Source organism: Mytilus galloprovincialis, chromosome 12 (genome assembly GCF_965363235.1).
Source record: "Mytilus galloprovincialis chromosome 12, xbMytGall1.hap1.1, whole genome shotgun sequence".
NCBI classification, from domain to species: domain Eukaryota; kingdom Metazoa; phylum Mollusca; class Bivalvia; order Mytilida; family Mytilidae; genus Mytilus; species Mytilus galloprovincialis.
The window spans coordinates 63,842,549-63,864,553 of record NC_134849.1 but is presented as its reverse complement, the minus strand read 5'-3'; the positions used below and the strand labels follow the sequence as shown (position 1 = coordinate 63,864,553).

Below are 22,005 nucleotides of genomic sequence, written 5' to 3'. Positions count from 1 at the left end.
TGAAATATATGGCTTTGTAATGTAGATACCTCTAATCTCCGTCATTTTCCTATGGCTATGTTCGAGATGCATACTTGGGCTGGCTCCCTGCCGGAAGGGCAAAAGTCTGTTCCTGCCGTCTTGTCATACTTAAATAAGGTCACAACATTTGCTTTCAGTCTTATTCTGATTTTGGTGTGAATGTCATGAAAGAGGCAATCCTTGCATCAATAACAAATTGATCAAAATCAAAGTATTTGGGGTCATAATCTTGAATGCTCCATTGAACGAGATTTAATTTTGCTTCTTCACATTTCGTGTCCAAATCTTTCGTCTTTGTGGGTCTTTTGGAAATGTAAACATAATCCCTGACCTGATCCAGTATTACAGTTGTATGCAACACAAAAAAACACAGCCGAATAACGTTGTTTACAATTTGACGTTCTAACACATGTATTCGATACCAATGTAACAAAGGACTCAAATTATGGCACAGCGAGATGGAAATAAAGGGAGAGAAACATGGTTGGTATTTTCCGTATTTTTCGACACCAATATTTACCTGTTATTTTTAGTTCCAACGAGGTTTGGAATTATTGTATAAATATAAATTTCAACATTTTAAACACAAATTCTTGCGATTTACACCTTTTTTCTAGCTTTGCATTTCACCTTTAAAGGAACCATTGATACTAATACACAGCTATGGACCATGCATCAGATACATTAGTGTATGCGAAGTTCATAGTAAAGGTTCAGCTAGCTTAAAACTAGGTTTAATCAGCGATTTTCTACATAGGAAAATGCCTTTATCAAGTAGGAAAGATGTGTTCCATTCTTTTGACGTGTTTAAAATTTTGATTTTGCTATTTAGTGAGGGACTTTGGAGTTTGGTAATTTTGTTATTTTACTTTTTTTAAGATACATAATGAAGAGAAACTGAAGTTTCTGTTATATACGTGGCCGCCCATTTTTTCATAAAAGCTTGTCAAAATGGAAAGTATGTCTTTTCAAATTCGACTGAAGTGTGCCTTCCATCCCGTTTAACACCTTGATCAATAATATAAACTGATACACGAATATCCATTACATGTTTAACATACAGAACTTATCAATGAGAATCAATTGAAAACTATCACATTATTTACGAAAGAGATTTTCCCATTGTAAATAACAACACAAAAGCAGCACCCGTATGGAGAACATATAACTCACGTTATATAGTATACCAGGCTTTCATTTCATGATTTGCAGGATAAAAGAGTTGCTGCTCACAAGGAATTCATTGAACCCGGTATTCTTAATGGCAATATTTAAGTCATTTGATTGATAATATAACATAGGCAATCATATTTGTTTTGCAAGTTAAGAATCACATGTGACCAGGAATATATACTGTTAAATGCCACTAATGCAGCCATTATTGAAAACATTTCGTGTTCACTGTAGTTTCTGGCGAGGTTTTCGTTGGTCATATTTAAGTTTTCTTAGTGGATATTTAAGACGTGCTGTGTTTTTTGTTTTTGTTTCTGTTTTTCTTTAATAAGATTTATAATTTCTAATGAAAGTATTTAATAAAATCAATGGCTAACTAACACTATGACTAGAACAAAACTAACAAGCTCATTATTTCAAAGCATATTTTAATTATGTCATCTTCATCTTTGCTTTCTTCTCTTTAAAAACCTAGAGAATGTAAAAACAAAAGCATAATCATGTCATTTTATACGACTTCCTCATTATAACAACATGCAAAATACATATGACTCGAGTGTACAAAAAAAGCATGATAATATGAATATAGAAATCATTAACTTCAAAATGTGTATACTATATGCATTGGTTCATAGCCACTTGTATTAATGACAGTTTCTAATAAATACACAAGTAATATCATACAATAACCGTTTTAAAAGCGAGGTGAAGGAAAACAATATGTTTGGTCCAAGTACTTAAAATCTTTCATTTCGTTGTGGTTTGTTGAATCATGTAGTAATATCTTTGTAATAAACGATTGCAAACATGCTCATACGTTGTAAGTGCAATCCATATTCATTCTCCCTTCCTTATCTTGTTTCGGAACTGAATGCGACTTATTTTGGGAATCTAATTACCACGAGCAACGCAATGACGATCTCCAAAACGTTCATTGGTCGCCCTTAAGGAGCAGGTGTGTCAATTTCCCTCAGCTTTTCAATGAGAAGGAATTTTGATATCTCATTTATAAGTGGTTTTTTTTATATTGTTTATAACCTAAATTACCTCAACGTATATTTACTAATGGTATTTTCATTATTTGTGTTAAACAAATACATGTATGTTATGAATCATCTGAATTTTGTATTTTTAAAGTAATTCTGTTATAAATAAAACGTGTTGTAGTGAAGCAGTAAGTGAACTTACAAAAGTTACTTTCGCAGATGGAATAATACTTTGCCATGCAAGTTTGATCAAACCAAAGTCTGAAATAACCTCCATAATTGTAAACAGCGCAATTGTTTGAAGTTCCACGTGCACCAGTGCCACTTTGCCATGACTTGTACGTTGCCTGTGACTGATCAAAAGTCCAACGCCAATCTCCTTCCTTCAGGTCTGTCAATCCAATCCAGTAATACTTATTCTCTATAAAATAAATAATGACAATGTCTAATGATGTTTTAACAATATTATAGAATCAAATAGAAGAATTACGCTTCAATATGCTTCAATAAAAAATTTCATTCACTACGACTACGTTTATTATTTTTTGTATCATATTTTAGTAAAATATAAATTTTAGCTACAACAATACAACTGATTAGGAGAATTAAATTCATGCACGTACTTTTTGGTTTGTTGTCAGAAATCCATGTGTTTTCGGAAGAATTGTCTACTTTTACAATGTATCCACCAATTTCCCTGCATCGACGCTGCAACGGAAAAAAAGAAAAAAAGAGGTGTAAGTAGATGCGTTAATTATTTTAAAAGCTGGTCAGATATTGATTTTGTAAATTTGTTAAACGATACTTTTAAACTATTAATATGGCTATTATCTATTTTGAATTTATTGAACCATAAAACTAATTTTTGACTCTTCACATTTGACATAATCCGCAAATTAGTTTTATGGTTCAATAAAATCAAAATAAACTATTGCCATTCATTATAAATAAATTTCTATCAAAAATAAGGCTCAAAGAACGTTTTATATTATTTATATAAACAATAACAACGTACACACATGTTGGTGGATGAATACACAACGTCAGAGTGGGCGTGTCGCCATCAAAATTGACAATATTGAAAATAAAACTAATAATTTTAACCAATCAGAAGACAGTAAATACACCAAATTTATTTATTTAGGGATAAAAGTAAATAATTATACTTTTTTGACAGCATTTGTAAAGACACATGCTCTGTCTGTTAGTTTATCACGTGTCTGTTTTCACTTTGGATGTTGAATACCAGGGTACCATAATTTAATCCTATAAGCTAATTGAATTGATCGGGGGCGCCAGGTTTCATCATCTTCGAAAACAATCGGATGTTTTATGTGCTTGATAATGTAAAACCCTACATAAGTATCATCGCAATTTTTGGTGTTTTGTTTGTTATTGTTTTATTCATGTCTGGTTTTAATCGGATTTTTTTTACTATTATTTTCCACTGTTTTGTAATCATATTTGAGGACTATTATTAGTTGCATAGTATTGCTAGTGACCTAATACCAGGCGCGTATAGCTACGTTTACGTCAAAAAGCAGGGGTGCACACTTGATTTTTAATAATAAAATATTTTAATCTAAGGAAAATAAAAATGACATGTTAGAAGCTCATCAGCTTTATAATTCTTTCTTCATTGGCTTGAAATTGGGGATCAAATTGACGAAATTTACTTTCAGTCAAATGGTATCATATCATATTTTTGTTCATTTTCTGTAAGTTCTGAATCGACTGTGAGTTTTATACGTACTTCCCTTTTGTTAAAAGCAAATCAATATCTGCTTAGATTCGTTTTATGGTTTACAGTTCTGCTGAGCCTGTGACATATTAATGACACCAAAGCGAGACATAGCGATCGTAAATTTCGTCGGCGGCGTTAATATCTAGGCTAAGTATAATGATCAACTTTTTTTTAAATGACAATAACTTTGCCAAATCTTTGTGAAATTTTACGGAATTTGAATAGAAACTGTTCATGGTCAAAGGAGTACACTGACTGAGAGCATAACATTGAAGTTAGTTTTCCGGTGTTTACGGACAACATTAACAGGTACTAAAAAGTTGTAGTCTGGGGTTAACATTTTTACACAACAATTTCTTTGTCAAATTTTCATCGGATTAAATGAAACTTCAGCAGAATCCAAGCATTATTTACAATTTTTGTCTAACAAATGTCTGAAGCAAAGTTTTGAAAGTAAATTTGATGATTAATTTTTCAGTATTATATTGATAGACTGTATGACTTTTTATAAATTACAAATGCATCAACCTTCATGGATTGTCATGGAACCTGGGCCTAAACTAATATTTGATATTACAGATCAAGAAAAACTATCAAAAGAAAATGTATGATTTTTTGAAATCCTGTAATGGATTGATAAATGGAATCACTTTTTGCGGGGGAAATACCAGACAATAACCAGGGATCCACAGAACCCTTTACGATATCTAATATTGCACCTGAACATCTGAAGATTAAGTATTACATGTACATTTACGAAATTTGGACATATAAAGGTGTTTTTGTTGGTTAAGTGCTTTACCCGCACGGCTCTTCTTAAACATATTATATTTAAAGTTACTAATTTTGCTATTCTCTGAATCCAATGACCATTATATTTTATTTAAATAAGCAAACTGAATAACATAACAAATGAACCATTTAGATTCTATATAGATATAGGAAAATGTGGTGTGAGTGCCAATGAGACACCTCTCTATCCAAATAACAATTTATAAATTAAACCGTTATAGGTCAATGTACGGCCTTCAACACTGAGCATTGGCTCACACCGAACAAACAGCTATAAAGGGCGCCAAAATTACAAATTAATATAAACCATTCAAACGGGAAAACCAACGGTCTAATCTATATAAAAAACGAGAAACGAGAAACACGTATATATTACATAAACAAACGACAACTACTGTACATCAGATTCCTGACTTAGGACAGGTGTGTTGAAGAATCTTAATAAATCATGCGTTGTGTTTTTCTATACGTTTAATCGTCGTGATAGCTAATGCATATAATATAACGTCACAGAGTAAAGCAGCATGGTAACAACGTTACCATAACGTAATGTTTGTACTTCGCGTATTTTCCGACATTCTGGGGGCCGACAAAAGTGAAATATATATGTAACGGAAATTAAAAAATGTAAAATTCACAATATAGAGAAATAACTTAAAATTAATGTCCATTTCAAATAAAACAATCTAATTCCTTAACCTTGACTTAACACAATTAAAGTTTATCTCTCAGTCCATTCGTGGATTTTTCTTCTGGCACACACGGCGGCTTCAGCTAAGCTGTAATTTTCTTTACGTTATAAGTTTCTGTCCTGTATCTATGTGGCTTCTTGACTCCACCAGTTGAGGGTGTATTCGTTCGAGCGGTCTTGGTAGATAGTCACTTCCTTGGATGTTTTCCTGAAATGGGTTTATGTGCGATCTTCTTTGAACGAGCCATTGCGATGTGTTTTCTGGTCTTCTTTTGGCAACGGTCATACCTGAAGGAATATCATCTGGATGGTCATGTTTCCAATGCAACCTTTCTGTGGAATAGCCTTTCTCGTTTTCAATAGCTGTGTTCTTGTCTGTAATGACGTTTACAAGAACTGTTGACGGCTGGTTGATGTTTCTATTGATCGGTCCTGATAATAGATATCCGATCTTTGACTGTACAGCGGTGGGTCCTTTTCCTCTTATGATTTTGTCCTCGATAATTTCCCAATAATAATCCGCGCCTATTAGTAGGTCGATCTCAAAACGCTCTCCACTGTGTACAGAGTGTGCAAGTTTAAGTCCTCTCAAATGTGGCAAGCTCCTTGTAGTCTGTGAAATACTGTTATGAATCGGGACGGCAATTTCCGGTACAATGAGTGTGTTTATACTCACATTTTCTCCCGTGTCGGTCTGTAATTGTATTGTTGCAGTTTCCAAGTTACGAAGTCTCTGAGATAAATCTCCGAACGCAGACAGTTGAATGCTGACTTTCCCCGTTGTTTTAATTTCTAGTTTATCGGCTAATTTCTGAGTGGTAAAAGAACGTTGTGCTCCCTCGTCAAATAATATGTTACATTCTACTTCTTGGTCGTTATATATAACTGGCGCAGTTGCTGTTTTCAGGAGAATGTCCTGACTTTGTTGTGATAAATGCATTACTCTAGTCTCGTTTGGTGTTTCCACTTCATTTATCGCTGACTTTTGTATTGTAGGCTCCGGTTTCGTACCCGGAATGACCTCTTTATCTTTACATATGCTAGTATGATGCATTCCGTTACACTTTTTGCATCGTTTAGTAGACTGGCATGCGGCCACTCGGTGTGACCCTAAACAGTTAAAGCATAACTGTTTCTGTTTTACAATTTGATTTCTAGCGTTTGCGTCTGTTACTTCAGAGCACTCCGTCGGATAGTGCTCACCTGAACAAAAAATACATGTATGCGTATTTACCTTCTTCCGTGTGTCAGTTAATTTACCTTTATTGTGTGATCTTGGTTGTGTACCTGTGAAAAATGCTGTGGTGTGCAATCTGTCCGGTTCCATGACTCCCTGTCCTGCCTCAAGTATTTCAATCTCTTTAGTTATTGATTTTCGTAAATTTTGCAATATCAAATTATCTCTCCCGTGTTCTCTTGCAATAGATTTTCTTATGTCAATCGGTAACTTGTCCAAAACTACAGGTACCAAAAGCGAACCATACATCTCTGGTGTTTGACCACTTCATGTAAGCATGTATAAGTTTGCTAGGTTGTCCGAACCGATCTCTGAGAAGGTTGACTGCGGTTTCGTAGTTACTATTAGTCAAAGCGAATCCCTCTACTGTTTGCGCGGCGCTTCCCTCTAGCTGGGCTTTGAGATAATTAAACTTTTGGATTGGCGTTAATGTGTCGTTGTAGTGTATAGATGACTCGAAACAATCCCAAAATGTTTGCCACTTGAGAATATCTCCATTAAAATAGGGTAAGTCTAACTTTGGAAGCCTATGGTAATTAGTTTTTGAAGATCTCGGTTCTGACGGGACTTGAAACATGACATTCTCTGACGGACGGATATGCGCTGCAGGGGCGTTAATTGAATACTGCTGGTTCATAGAATCTATTGCACATCTGTTCATATCAACTCCAGCTTCGGGTGTGAAATGATATGCGTCTGGGTTAAGTCTGCTCGTTGAAGGACCAACAGTATCATGCGAAATTATAGTATTTGTTTCAAAGGACTTAATAAATTTCCGAATTTGTCTAATTTTACAATCAAGTTCGTACATATACTCATCTGAGTCGGTGATTTCCTGCTCCAGATTTTCCTCCGATGTCTGTTCCAAAAGTCTGTTATTCAGGTCAATCAATGTTTTCTGTTTCTGCGTGACGGCATCATCAAGGGCTTCCACTTCGTCAACTTCTGTGTCTGTTTTTGACTTTAACTCGTCGAATTTCACCAGTAGCTTCGTGACGGCTCCTTTGTGTCCAGCACGAACTGATTTCAGCTTTGAATCCATATATATCCAAAGGTTACGGCACCATTAAATGTTGAAGAATCTTAATAAATCATGCGTTGTGTTTTTCTATACGTTTAATCGTCGTGATAGCTAATGCATATAATATAACGTCACAGAGTAAAAGCGGTATGGTAACAACGTTACCATAACGCAATGTTTGTACTTCGCGTATTTTCCGACAAGGTGCAAACATTTGCAGCGAGATTAAACGTTTAATGGTACCAAACCTTATCCCTTTTTTGTGAAACTTAAATATTTTCTAAAGTATTTTAATTGCTACTGATGAGTTTTTAATGACATGAATGGTATCCATTCTCGATAGCTCGTTAGCTTCCGGGGGATTCGCTCCCTAGCTTTAATCTACTACCAGCAAGTGTTTGACATGGAATAGTTTGGCGTCCTCGGACCTCGCCAAGTTTTGGGCCTACACGTAAAAATAGCCTTGCTACACCACTGAATACGGTAATTACGTCACTTGCACACTATCTAACGAATTTGTCTTACCGACTCGATCTCTCAACGTGTGAAAGTTTGACTAGTGACCTATCAAAATGAGCAAGTCTTCAAAACTGATAGCATAAAGAAACTATACTTCAATTGAATCTACAAATACAGATGCCAACAATAACAACTTGTTAAGCTTAAATGTGTTTTATGAATTTATTTCAATCTTAATCATCAATTTAATCGTCTGTTTTTTTTCACAGTACCGTTTTGTTTTATAAAGGGAAGTAACACCACTACTAACTGTGTATGAAATAAGCCCCGCCTCCCTTCTACCCTTATATGGAATATAAAGGGACGTAACACCACTACTAACCGTGTATGAAATAAGCCCCGCCTCCCTACTAACCTAATATGAAATATACACAGTCTCCACGCGGAAGCTTTTAACCAATCACATTCCTAGAAATGTATAGGAGGTTAGATAACGCATTTTTTCAGCTGCTTTAAGAATCCTTTTAATCACGAGAAACCGTCTTTACAAGCTGCCAGGTAAGAAATAACTGTTACAGTGAAGTGACATAACTGCATGCATAGGTATTATGTTACACTCAATATATTGGTTTTATAACTGCTCTCGCTTTGAACTAGCTAGGACTGTTCTTTCTTTGCTTGTTTGTTTCTTTCAGAATTATGCAATACGGTGTAAAATATGCTGTATCACATCGGTCAAACAGTAATTATCGAGTTCAGTTTATTTTTTTAGCTGAACATTTTAAAGTATTTTATCACTAGACAATGTTTGTGCATGTTATGTTATGTTTATTACTTGAACCCATCATATATCACAATTTGTCTTGTATACCTAAAGGCTTTTCATTTCCCAGAGTATCACCAAAAATGTAAGTTAGTACAGTATTTGTTATACGAATACTTGATGTACTACTAAGTTATTAATAATGTATATAACTTTATTTTAAATTATATGCGTCATTCAAGAAGATAAAGGGTATGTATCATTTATATCACAAGACAAAAATACGAAGAAATGTTATTGAAGGAGGGTAAACTGGTTACTTACCTCGGCAGTAAACCAGTCATGTTTTTCGTGAGCATAATAATAACAATGTCCATTATGTTTCAACCACTTTTTTTCTAAAATAAAAATCAATACTTTAAATTTTACATTGTGTATTATTGTGATGTTGTAATGAGACAGCAATTTAACGACACCAAACACATCCTAAGGTCATGACATGGAATCATCAACAGGCGATACACTGGGAAATTTCACTATAGTGAATTTCACGTGAATTTAGATTTATGTTAATATCTTTTGAAAAACATATAGGTTTTACCTTAAACGAGCATTTACGTGAGACTCGCACGAACAAACAGATTTGACATGGGTTTGATGGGAATCGAATATGAAACTCGCGTAAATATTTCGTGAACGAAACGATTTTTTTCACGGGATTTTTCCGATCGTTAATAATATATAAATTTTCAAATTTGTTTTAAAACATGTAAAATATCATTTTCTATTTGTAAGGTAAGTGTGAAATTCACACGAGTAAAAATTGCCTGTGATATAAATTTTACATATTTTGGCCACGAGCATCATTGAAGAGACCTGTATTGTCTAAATGCGCATCTGGTGCAGAAAAATTGGTACCGTTAATGTTATTACTACCACTGGGTTGCTGCCTCTGCTGGTGGACTGTTAGTCCCCGAGGGTATCACCAGCCCAGTAGCCAGTACTCCGGTACTGGCATGAAAATACGGATTTTTTGTGTTATTAAATTTGCTGTTACAAAATGTTAAAAAATATATAAATTAAGGAACGCATCTCCCTCATTAAAAGCTCTGATTTCTTTCACGGATTTGGCTATACTTTTTGGAACTTTTAGATTATAGCTCTTCATCTTTTATATAAGCTTTGGATTTTACATATTTTGGCCACGAGCATCACTGAAGAGACATGTGTTGTCGAAATGCGCATCTGGTGCAGAAAAATTGGTACCGTTAATGTTATTGTTGTTACTATAAAATGGTAAACGATAAATTCAAAAGATACTATATATAGACACATGCTAAGATATCGTTTTAGGTTTATATCAACTAATTAAACACCAAAAACTTTCTGTCATAAGCAGGATATCCGATAATGAGACATAAGTTATGCATACGTTTCTTTGTCTTTAACATAGTATAACAATCATAAATGTAACCCTTACGATGCAATCCAAGACCTACTTCTAAAATCTTCTTCCAACACTTTCAGGTCACCATCAAGCCTCTTTACTTTGCTCCCAACATTACTTTTTAAGGTTCCTAAATGACTCTTTAAGGTATTGAGAGTTTTCTGGATATCGCTCTCCAGTGTATTTACTGTACTTCCAAGATATGTTTCCAGAGCGCTCAGAGCTTTTCTTGAGTCGTCGAAGTCTTTTTCTGATTCATTAGTCAGACATGGTAGGCTCATTGCATATTTGCATATGCAAATGAGAAGAACAGATGTTATCGATAGCATGATTGGCTTATACTCTAAACAAATAGAAACAATACATGTCTTTTCAATATTTTATTCCCCGTCAGAGAATTTTTTTTTTTTTTTTTTGCAATGTTTTCTACAAAATTGCTACTTATGGAGAACATTATATAAACAACACATAGCTGAGAGGGTGATAGAGCAGATTGTCACTCCAAGAAAACATTGTCAAACGCGGCGAAGGGGTACCAATCTGCTTTATCACCCTCTCAGATATGTGTTATTTATTATACTGAATGTCCTATCATTATTGTCTTTTACAGAATTATTTTATTCTAAAAGTAGTTGACGCCACATTCATATCAACGTTATGGGTATTACAGAAAATAGTAAAAGCAAGATGTATTTTTTATATTTTGACAGTCAAATAATAAAATCTGAGCCAAAACGTAGAACATTGTAAAGCATTGTATAATTGATGTAAATTCAGGGCATTGTCGAAAAAAATTGTCCCCCGCTCGGCCATGTGATAGAGTAAATTAACACCCTCGTATCAGACAATCAAAATATGGCATTTTACCGTGAAGTATAATAAAATGAAATGTCTAAGAAAAAAACACGGTTTCAAAAGGAAGGGAAATATACCAGATGGATATTCAAGATAATAAGTTGTAAACAAACTGACTTGCCATGGCAAATAAGGGACCGTTCAATATTTATCAGATGGAAAGGCCGGTGCAAAATGGGGCGGGGCAAGCACTTTTTTGTGGAAATATTTGGATGGGCGAGAACTTTGGGGAGTAGGGGCATTAAGGCCTAGTTATGGCCCAAGAAAATAAAATGTTTGATAACTATTTCAAATTGGCACATAATGTTTAAAAATGCATAGGGTCAGGAAATATAAATAAAAAAACATAAAGATTTTTATCTGCTGACATCACAATTACGTCATAATGTGTACTTTTTTTCACAAAAATGATGAAAAATACAGAATTTATGCAGTTTTGTATCTGTATTTCCGTTGTGGAAACATCCTGCGCAACCGAGAAACAACAAAATAATTTAACAGAAGCTTTATTATAACTATTGGCATAATCTCACCAAATATAAAGTTGTTTCTTGGGTGCGCACATACTTTTTCAATCTAAAATATACTTTAAATTTAATGAAAAACAAGGAAAATCACGAGATTTAACAAAATATGCAAACTAAGTCATGATTTGTTGCCATGGTAACGTGTTCGATGTCAAATTTGTTTTGTTTTTCTTAGTACCTTATACCTAAGTCAAGTTTTCAGTAATTTAAGAATATGTATGATAACTTTTAAATTTGCAGTAATTTTTGGGCCAAATAAGGGCCTTATTGCCCCTACTCCTTTAGTGGATGGTCCAGAACATATTTTATAGGAAAAATTTTGCTATCAATTTTATCGGTGTGTATGAAATTTCTTTTGCGGGCACTCAAAACATGTCTCAACAAAGTGGTTGCTTGGTTCATTTCTGTCAATTTTAAGGATTGATTAAAGGAATAAAAAATACTAGAATTTTCTTTTAAATTATTTTGACCTTATAGAATACCAAGTTGTTTAATAGTTTTGATGTTTTGCTGTTAAATTTATGGATGCAAATTAATAGGTAAGAAAAAAAACGCTCCAATTTTAATTAAGACTATATTCAGATAGTCAACTTTTAATTTTTTTATAACTTTTTCATATCAACTTGGATTTTCATCAAACTCTAAAGCTATCTGAATTATATATTGATCTTACAGAAAGCCAGTTTGTTTTGGTATTTCGGAGTATTACTGTCATTTTTATGGATTTTAAAAATTTAAGTTTAGGCTGAATCTAGATAGTCAACTTTAATTCTTTTTTATAACTTTTTCAAATCAACTTGGATTTTCATCAAACTCTACAGCTATCTGAATTATATATTGATCTTACAGAAAGTATTACTGTCATTTTTTATGGATTTTATAAATAGGTTATAAAAAGCTAAAAATTTAAGTTTACTAGGCTGAATCTAGATAGTCATCTTAAATGTTGTTTATAACTTTTTTAAATCAACATGGATTTTCATAAAACTCTACAGCTACCTAATTTATATTTTGATCTTACAGAATGACAGGTTGATTGGTAGTTTGGTGTATTGCGTTCCTTCTTACAAATTTCATAAAAAGGTTAAAAAAAAAAAACAAAAGCTCAATTTTTTAGTTTTTGCTAAATCCAGATAGTCATCTTTAAATTTGTCCATAACCTTTTCAAATCAAATGCATTTTCATAAAACTCTACTGCTATATCATTTTCATATTGATCTTACTGTATGCCAGGCTATTCAGTACTCTGTTTTTTTGCTGTCATTTTTATGTATTCAGTTAATTGGTTAAAAAAAGCTACAATTTTATGTTTAGACTTCTAAATTCAGATGGTCACCTAAAAAGTTAATTTTTTTTTAATAACTTTTTCAAATCAACTCAGATTTTCATATAACTGTACAGCTACCAGTCTTGTATTACAACTCCAGTTTCCATTGCATGTCAAAACATGGAGGGAAACAAAATAGTCCATTTTTTTCTGAATTTTTTTCTGGACTCAATTTTTTTCTGTTTGAATATAGGTTTATGCTGAATTGAAACATATATATAGATTTAAAACAAATCTTGCATCTTTTTGGGGATATCAATCCAGGAAAGTCCAAGGACATCATGTTTACTGGAAGGGGTGCAGCCTAGTACAAACAGCAAACAGAAAGTAGAAAAAAAATATTTTGACTTCAGGGTTACGTAACTTTTTATTCTTCGTAGCATGGACCACTTTTTTTTTCGATTAAATCACAATTTCAAATTAGTAAATACATGATAAGAACATGAAAATTTTTTTCTGTGTAGCATTTTTTATTTTTGTATTTTCAAAGATCAGTTGTTTAGCATGTAAGCCTATGGAGCAGTCAATAACAAGACTGCAACCTACAGCTATCTAATTTATATATAACTGTACAGCTATCTAATTTATATATAACTGTACAGCTTTCTAATTTATATATAACTGTATAGCTATCTAATTTATATATAACTGTATAGCTATCTAATTTATATATATAACTGTACAGCTATCTAATTTATATATTGATCTTACAGAATGCCAGGTTGTTTGATAGTTTGGTGTTTAGCTGTCAAATTTAGGAAATCAATTAATAGGCGAAAAAGGCTTCATCAAAGTCAAAAACATGTCTGCCTATATTTGCTTAAAAAGACCATAATTTCTTTTTTGTAAAGTAGAATAGATCAAGGGAAATTGATATTTGAACTATAAACATGCTCTGTTATTAGGACAATAATTAGTAATTCATCATATGATATGTTTACTAGTCCAAGAGTTATTGCCCCATAATTAAGGTCTTTCCTTTTACAAAAGGGAAAGACCTTACTGTATTTCTTTTGTTTATTATTATTATTATTATTATTATTCTTCCGTTAAACTTTGATGAAGTTAGCCTCCGTAACCGTAAGACGTGTCGCTTTCATGTTCACACTTTGTATCGGTGTCATGAATATCTATCCGGAACTCACCCTGTTAGTCGAAATATTTTGTCGGTTCGGAGTAATCCCTCCGAAACCCAAAAACCTTGTTATCATTCCAACACCGTAACCGTAATAGGTAGAAAAAAAACAAAGGGTGAAATTTGTTCAGGACCAGACCCCGGTTCTTCGTTACATTTGGATCGAAAAGATTCAACGACTCATTGGTAGGGTTATGCCCCTATAAAAATTAACCGGTGTCGGTTGACCACCAAAACTCAGAAACCGTAAGTCGTAGACACCTAGGATCTTCACCATTTATCATCAATTCATGTATCTTTGAAAAATACCTCAAGGTCAAATTTGTATGTTGACCTAACACCTTGTTATGGGATAATCTCAGAAACTATTATACTAACAGAAGTTTCAAATAGTGGAAAATGTTTGAGTCATTACAGCGCAACTTTGTTTCATTTTGACCGAAGAGATTTGACCTTTCTTAAGGGGCATAACCCCTGTTTTAGGTTTCTGGAAAGACAAAATCAGCTTTTATTATAAAACCAAAGGTCCTAGACCCATGGGGTCTTCAGCAATGACATTGGGGACTAATGACCTTGACAAAGGTCAAAAGGTCAAAGGTCAAGGTCATGTCCCAGATAGCAAATTTAGTGGTTTTAACCTCATATAAAGGATTTTTAGTGTGTTTTCGAGCTTTTCAAGGTTGACCTTGACCTTTTCAATACATTCTACGTCAGTTGGAACATGTATTTTACATTATAAAAGGAAAGACCTCTCAATTGTTCAAGAACAATTGACAGTTTAATTTAAACTATTTCCTTTATTTTAAATCAATATTGTATTCGAGGCTGCACATATAAAACCAAATCTGTACATGTATATTCATACTGGTTTTAAAAAACAATAAAATGCATGGTTCTGATACACACATAAATATATACATATAGAAATTAACTAGCACATTCTACATTTTGTATTTACCAGCAAAGTCTTTTCATTGATTTCAAGCCATAAACTGGCATTTTAAAACTTTAAAATATAAAAAGAACCAAACCATTTTTGATTGTCTTATAGTTTTAGAGGGGCAAGGACATTTTTTATAGAATTTTTTAAATGGGCAAGGATTTTTTTCAGAATTTAAAAGGATGGGCATTAACTTTTTTAATGAAACAATATTAAGAATGCACCGGCCCATCCATCTGGTAAATATTGAACGGTCCCTAACGAAAAAAAACGACCAAAAGATAAACACAATACACAAAACAGAAAAGTAAACACTGTAAAATCCCACCAAAACTGAGGTTGATCTCAGGTGCTCCGGAAGGGTAAGCTATTTAAAAGGTATACCAATCTTGTTTAGTACGGAAATTAATATAAATCGCCATCTTCTAAGTTTGGACAGTTGTGTAACAATACATACAGGAACACACTGTAAAATTGGTTGAAAAAGGCTTTACTCTCGAGATCAGTATACTGGTATCAGGAGTACTTGCAGTTATAAAAAGCTAGTTAAAGGCTAAATTTCAACTAATAAACAAACCTTGGTCTTTTAAACTAAATGTGCTTAAAATCAGTGGTAATCCAACAGTGATCATATCCAACGGATTTATTTACAGAAGTCAGAAGTAAGTATAAGGTCTAAAAACATATTTTGTAATTTGTTTTGAACTAGCTTTCTCAGCAACTGCGAGTATTTAAAAAAAAGTCAATATCAAATGTACAACCATTAAATATTCAGAGTTTGTGGTATAACTATCGGCTGATGGCATCACATTTATTTTCAGATGGCTTTCTAAAATTTGTATATTCATATTTTCGCATTTGATAATTAAACGCTCAAAATGAATCTAAAAAAAAGAAGTAAGAATAGTTTTCATGTCAAGTGGATATTGGAGTGAGGTTCAAGCAAGCTTAAAACTTTCTTATATACTGGAATTTTACTGCAGCAGTTAAACTTACATTCCAAGTTCGGATACATCTACATGTACTTATTAATATTTTTGATGATCAACACAAGTGTCTAAAGACATGTTCAAAGTCATACATGTACTATAGTTTTTAAGTTTTAGGTGTCAAATGAGTTCCAAATGATTCATTCAAAGAACAGGAGAAATAAAAACTAACTATTGTTTTGTCTTTTAAAATGATTTTTCAATGTTTTCATCTATATTTTTTGGGAGGGGTCATTCATTTTTGTTGTCACTAATTTTTTAAATCATTTGTCTGTAATTTAGTATAATTGCCCACTTTTTCTATATTCTTTATATTTTAGCACCCATTATTCTTTATTTTATTTTTTGTTTTGTCCTATTTTCTCTATTCATTATCTCTTTGTCATGTATTCTGCATATGTTGCCCAGTATTCTCTATACTATAAACCCCATACTGACCATAATCTACATAAGCCTTCACTTAATTAATGTTATTATTTGACTTAACTTATGTTTACATACATTAACACATTGAGAATGGAAATAGGGAATGTGTCAAAGAGACCAGAAAAGAAGCCAATGGCCACCAACGGGTCTTCAACACAGCGAGAAAATACCGAAACCAGCTGACCCTTAACACTTATCTGTAGTAGTTCAATGAAAATGGACATGACAGTATACTCAGAAGCATATAAATGAACTAAAATTAAAAAAATAAACCCAACAATATACAATACTAACAAAGAAAAGAGACTCCTGACTTGAGACAAACGAAAAAAATGAATAAACATGTTTTTGAGAGATCTCATCCCTCCCCTACATCTCTAGCCAATGTAGAATAAACAAACACAAAGCAAAACGCGCAGTTTTAAGGACGCCTAGTCCGATGTCAGAATATGTAAAAGAAGAAACTATGCAAAATGACAATGATACATGCATTAAAAAAGGACTACTAGCAGGTACTAAAATGGTAGTATCTTTTAAGTAACATGAAATCTATTTCCTTATCAAAATTCCGTCCGTTTGAAAAAAGAAGTTACCTTAGCGCCTGAAAAAAAACATGGTTACGCGGCAACAGATCAATGTACCTTTCTCATGCTTATTATTTAGGCAGTGGTTGTCTATTTCAGGAGGCGTGGAAAATATCTGTATTCAAGGGTGGATTGTAGATTGTATGTATTTAAAATTTTTTACAGAATTCTATACGAGGGTCTGGATTGGTAGGTCTCTATCAATATTCTTTAAATTCTAAGACAATATGTCAGAAATCTTTTTTTGTCCTAGCGTTCTCTTTTCTTTATATTTTAGCATCACAGTATTCTCAATTCTTTAATTGTATTGCCCATTTCTTCTATACTCTTCGAGTTATTTTTTGGTCCAATATTCTCAATAAAATGTAAACTCCACACAAACCATTCTTTATGTCTTTTTTATGTGTTTAGGTTGCTGTCGGTGTAAAACACGTATCAAGAAAATTGAGAATAGAAATGGGGAATGTGTCAAAGAGACAACAACCCGACCATAGAACAGTTAACAGCAGAAGGTCATCGATGGGTCTTCAATGCATCGAGAAACTCCCACAATGTATTCTTTTCTGCATTTGTTTCTCACAAAACTATGAATAAATCTGAATAATTAATACTCACCAAAGTCAGCTAGTTGTTTATTATAAATAACTGAAGATTCTGTGCAATCCTAATTCACAATGGTTTGAACTTCTGCTTTACCTGGCAAAAGTTTGGCAAAAATCCATTCGTGGAAGCTCATTTAAATGTAACTCTATCTTCTAGAGTATGGATGTTTCGTGTTGCATGCAAGCAGTCGGCTTTTACTATACATGTATAACGAAATTTAATATCATCTATTCTGTTATGTTTTTAATTCTGCTTGTAGTTTTTGTTTGGTGTTTGTTTCTGTATATTTCTTATATCATAAATCATTTTATAGGAAAATATAACGATATTTCCCCCTGGATGTATTTATTTTTCTTATTCATTTTTTTCTCTAAAGATTCTTCTTTTATACGTCATTTTGTCTCGGTATGAGTGATCGCACGGAATATCCCGATCCGAAACCGCGGAGAAATCCGAATCGAGAGGAGCAGTCAATGAAGTTTGTAACGGTCGGTAGGTGAAATCTGGATAGTTACGATTCCCATGGAGGAATAATGTTATGTGGTTATAAGATCTAGATGTTATCTACCCACTGTTATACACTTGTCATTGACTGCTCCCTGGGGTTTGGATCCCTACACGGATAGACAACACTACCACATATTAATCTTTTTATTACGTGCAAAGGTAGATAACTCCGACGCTTAATAGGAACGATGTCGGTTATACATGTAGTATCAAACTGGTGCTTGCATCCTAACACTTAAATTAAAATTGCGTAAACAAATCAAAGACAGATTTACCATTGATTGAAAATTGCTACTATTATCAGCTAAAAGTATTTCATCACCGAATATTGCTTTTCTTGTCACAGTTTCTCTCTAAATAAATAATAATGGAAGTGTATCTTACAGTTTTCGGCAATACACAGCTATCTATACGATTTGTTAAGTTTTAAATCGTCCAGACTTGATAAAAAAAAGTTGTGAACACACATTCCATAAAAAAAAATAGAAAATAGAAAATAGCAAAATCAATAATAAGCAAATGTTAATTAGTAAATATATGCATTATAGGGACAGAAGAATTCGTTCTAACAGAAATAACACTGACTGGAAATAAATCTAAATGGTGAATACGGCTCTTCTGTGGAATCATTAAAAAACACCCCCTCTCCCTCCTTCTAAGATATCATAAACTTATCGCAGTCGCTATATAGGGTTAATGTAAATATGGTATCTTTGACTTCTCCCTTGAGGCATTGATATTCGGACTAGTAAAGAAGAATCATTTTTTAGCGGAGTCGGATACGCAATACTTTTATTAGTGGTATTTTAGTTTTATCCAGGTCGCGCGACCTCTTTTATACAGACCGACTTTTCTGCATATTGTAATTAAATTTGCTGTCGTCATAAATATAGAAATATCTGCTACTGGACGTTAACTAAAGTATCGACTAATTTAATTTAAAAGCAATAGATTGATTGTAGGTTAATTAATGTCCAGTGGCAAATATTTCATTTGTTGAAATTATTGTTGGTCTCTTGGGAATAGTTCATTGGACATCTAAACATTTAGTCTATTTGCGGATAACGTTTAGTTATATAGTCAGAGAATACCGAACGAAGAAAAGTATATCTCAAATTTAATCGTGTTGGTGTGCATCTTTTACCAAACAAGAATACATTTGCAAATTAATTGCATGTCTTTGTGTATTTTTAAGATTTCCTTTCATCAAAATGTAGCAATCTTACAAATTTTAAAATACATATACAACTTGTGGTTGTGTGAACATGACTTATTTTTCATATTTAAGGAATGACTGTAATATTTTTTCTGTCTATGAAGAAATAACATAAACAATTTGGTGCACACTGAATAACGCGCGTACGCGTTATTTAACAGTGACAAAACTGTGCACAATATTTTTTTATGTTATTTCGAATAGACAGAAAAAATATTACAGTCATTTCTTATAGTTTAATTCTAAATTCCATTTGAAACCGTAGAAAACCATAAAAAAACGTTGATGACGTCACGGTCACATGACTAAATTGTGTCTATGGACTAATAACAAAATAACGTCAGCCAATCAGAAGACGCGTTACATCCAAAATTAAGTTATACCCAAATGTATTAAAAAATATTGTTTATTTATTAACTCCGCCGGCTATGTTCTATATATAAGTATGCCCATTCTAAGTCAAGAGCTTGTAATTCAGTGGTTGTCGTTTGTTGCTGTATGTCATATAGTTAACCGTTCGTAGGTTCTATCATATTTGTCCTTTTTAGGGATATTGAAGCTTGCTATGTGGTAAGGGTTTTGCTTATTGTCGAAGGCCGTACGATGACCAATTATAGTTGCTTACTTTTACATTTATTGGTCTCTGGTGTAGATCTATGTGTCTTTTTGTCAATCATATATAACAGTTTATATTATTATCATATTATTTTCATATAATCAAAAGTACAATGTATCTCGATCTTTTAATTATTCCAATATTTTGTTTTCAATTAAACAGGGTTTAGAGTTTTGAAATCTATTTGTACACAAAAAGGTGTGTCTGTTTAAGAATAAACGGTGTATAATTCAACAACAATTAATATCAGATACAATTATTGCCTACATAATTGAAAATGACAGATTTAAGATGTAAAAAAATATTTACGACTGTATTTGATTGCAATTTCATTTCGGAAGTAATAAATTCCAATTAAAATTCAATTACATAATCTCGTTGAAACATACAACCAAAATCTTATTGAGCTCTTTGAAACGAAAGCAAAACCAGATAACATTTATGTGTTCCTATTTGTAAAATTTATCAATTTGAGTAGGTTTTCTTATAGACAAATAATGAAATATACATCAATCCTCCTTTTTTTATGGTATCAACATTGAATTTTATAATATATATTTACTTTCAATAGGTGTTTTTTTCTCTACTTATAACAGGTGTATATTACACCTCTCTGTGAGATGATTTCTTTGATATATCGGACAAAACATACTTTGCGTTTTTTTCTTCCAGAATGTTTTAATTTCTAAACGTTTATCAGACGTTTCATTGAGACCATTATTTGTCCGTTCATGTAAAACAGATTTTCCATATTATATCCGCCTACATGTAGTCCCATTAAAAAAATCCCACTAATCCCTACTTTTCTTTCCATAATTTGATTAACTGCATCTTGGAAAATCTTATAACATCCTTGTTATTATTGTAATCGTTTTAGAAAAAAAAGGGGGCCAATGTTAAGTGTATGAAAAACCCAGAGAAAATTATTTCCTGCAAAAGTTTTCCATGGCTTATATCTCGAAAACTAGCACACTGACCCTTTATATTTTTCTGCTATTTTAGTTTCTTTATTTATATACTATCAATATATAACAGTCTTTTATAAAGCTTGTAATTTTGGAACCGAGTAGCGAACATCCTTAAGAAATAAGAGTACGATATTTTCAGTGAGGCCATTTTTTTCTCTCTACTTATACAGGTTTATATTACACCTCATACACTATGAGATGATTTCTTTGATATATAGGACAAAACAATGTTCACTATTACTTTGCATTTTTCTTCTAGACGATATTTTTTAATATTTTAATTTCTAAACGTTAATCAGACGTTTCATTGAGACCATTATTTGTCCGTACATTTATATAACTTTATTAACACAGCTTTTTCATATCATGTCCGCCTACACTTAAGAATTTTAAGAGTACGGTATTTTCTTGGAGGCCATTTTAGACAATTTTCAAAACTACAGCATGTCAATCATTTGATAATTAAATAATTATAAATCTATCATTGATGGGATGTTCCAAAATAATCTATCAAGTTCATTAAAACAAATGAGAACTTATCAGAACAAAATGCATTAGATAAAAAAAAAGAGACGAAGATAGACGGATTGATTGAAAGATTGATGTTTAACGCCACTTTTAGCACTTTTGGATATTTCGTGGCGGTTAGTTTTTTTTTATGGCGGAAGCCGTAGTGACCGACCATCGGCAGGAAAACTGACAGACTTAATCATTTATGATGAGTTTATCCTTTTTCAAATGATTTTTATAGTTTGTTGTTATAAAATATTGTTCCACCATTGTCCAATGTTCGGGGTGGCGCCTTCTAACGAGTTTAACCTTGTCACATTATGTATGTGCCTGTCACAAGTCAAGAGCCTGCCAATCAGTGGTTGTCGTTTGTTGCTGTGTAACATATTGCTTTTTTGTTCATTTTTTTTGTGTAACTAAATAAGCCCGTTAGTTTTCTCGTCTGAATAGATTTACATTTGTCATTTT

The 22,005-nt window shown here is 32.7% G+C and overlaps 1 protein-coding gene across 1 annotated transcript; it reads right to left on the bottom strand.

Moving 5' to 3' along the window:
* Positions 1-1,605: 1,605 nt before the first annotated feature.
* LOC143053391 (lithostathine-1-beta-like) lies at positions 1,606-17,930 on the bottom strand. The gene is made up of 6 exons (XM_076226186.1): positions 17,733-17,930; positions 10,387-10,677; positions 9,212-9,285; positions 2,804-2,888; positions 2,383-2,601; positions 1,606-1,665 (listed from the first exon to the last, which is right to left on the bottom strand). Exons 2-6 carry the CDS (start codon positions 10,661-10,663, stop codon positions 1,658-1,660), a joined length of 663 nt encoding a protein of 220 aa, XP_076082301.1. The 5' UTR covers positions 10,664-10,677; positions 17,733-17,930; the 3' UTR covers positions 1,606-1,657.
* Between the last annotated feature and the right edge of the window lie 4,075 nt (positions 17,931-22,005).

What these genes read in the sequence shown, in the direction of transcription:
- LOC143053391 (XM_076226186.1), bottom strand. Translation starts at nt 10,663, where the DNA reads ATGCTATCGATAACATCTGTTCTTCTCATTTGCATATGCAAATATGCA. An exon ending in GTTGGAAGAAGATTTTAGAA is followed by an intron (nt 9,286 to 10,386) that starts GTAGGTCTTGGA and finishes TTTTTATTTTAG; the next exon opens with AAAAAAAGTGGTTGAAACAT. An exon ending in ATGACTGGTTTACTGCCGAG is followed by an intron (nt 2,889 to 9,211) that starts GTAAGTAACCAG and finishes TTTCCGTTGCAG; the next exon opens with CGTCGATGCAGGGAAATTGG.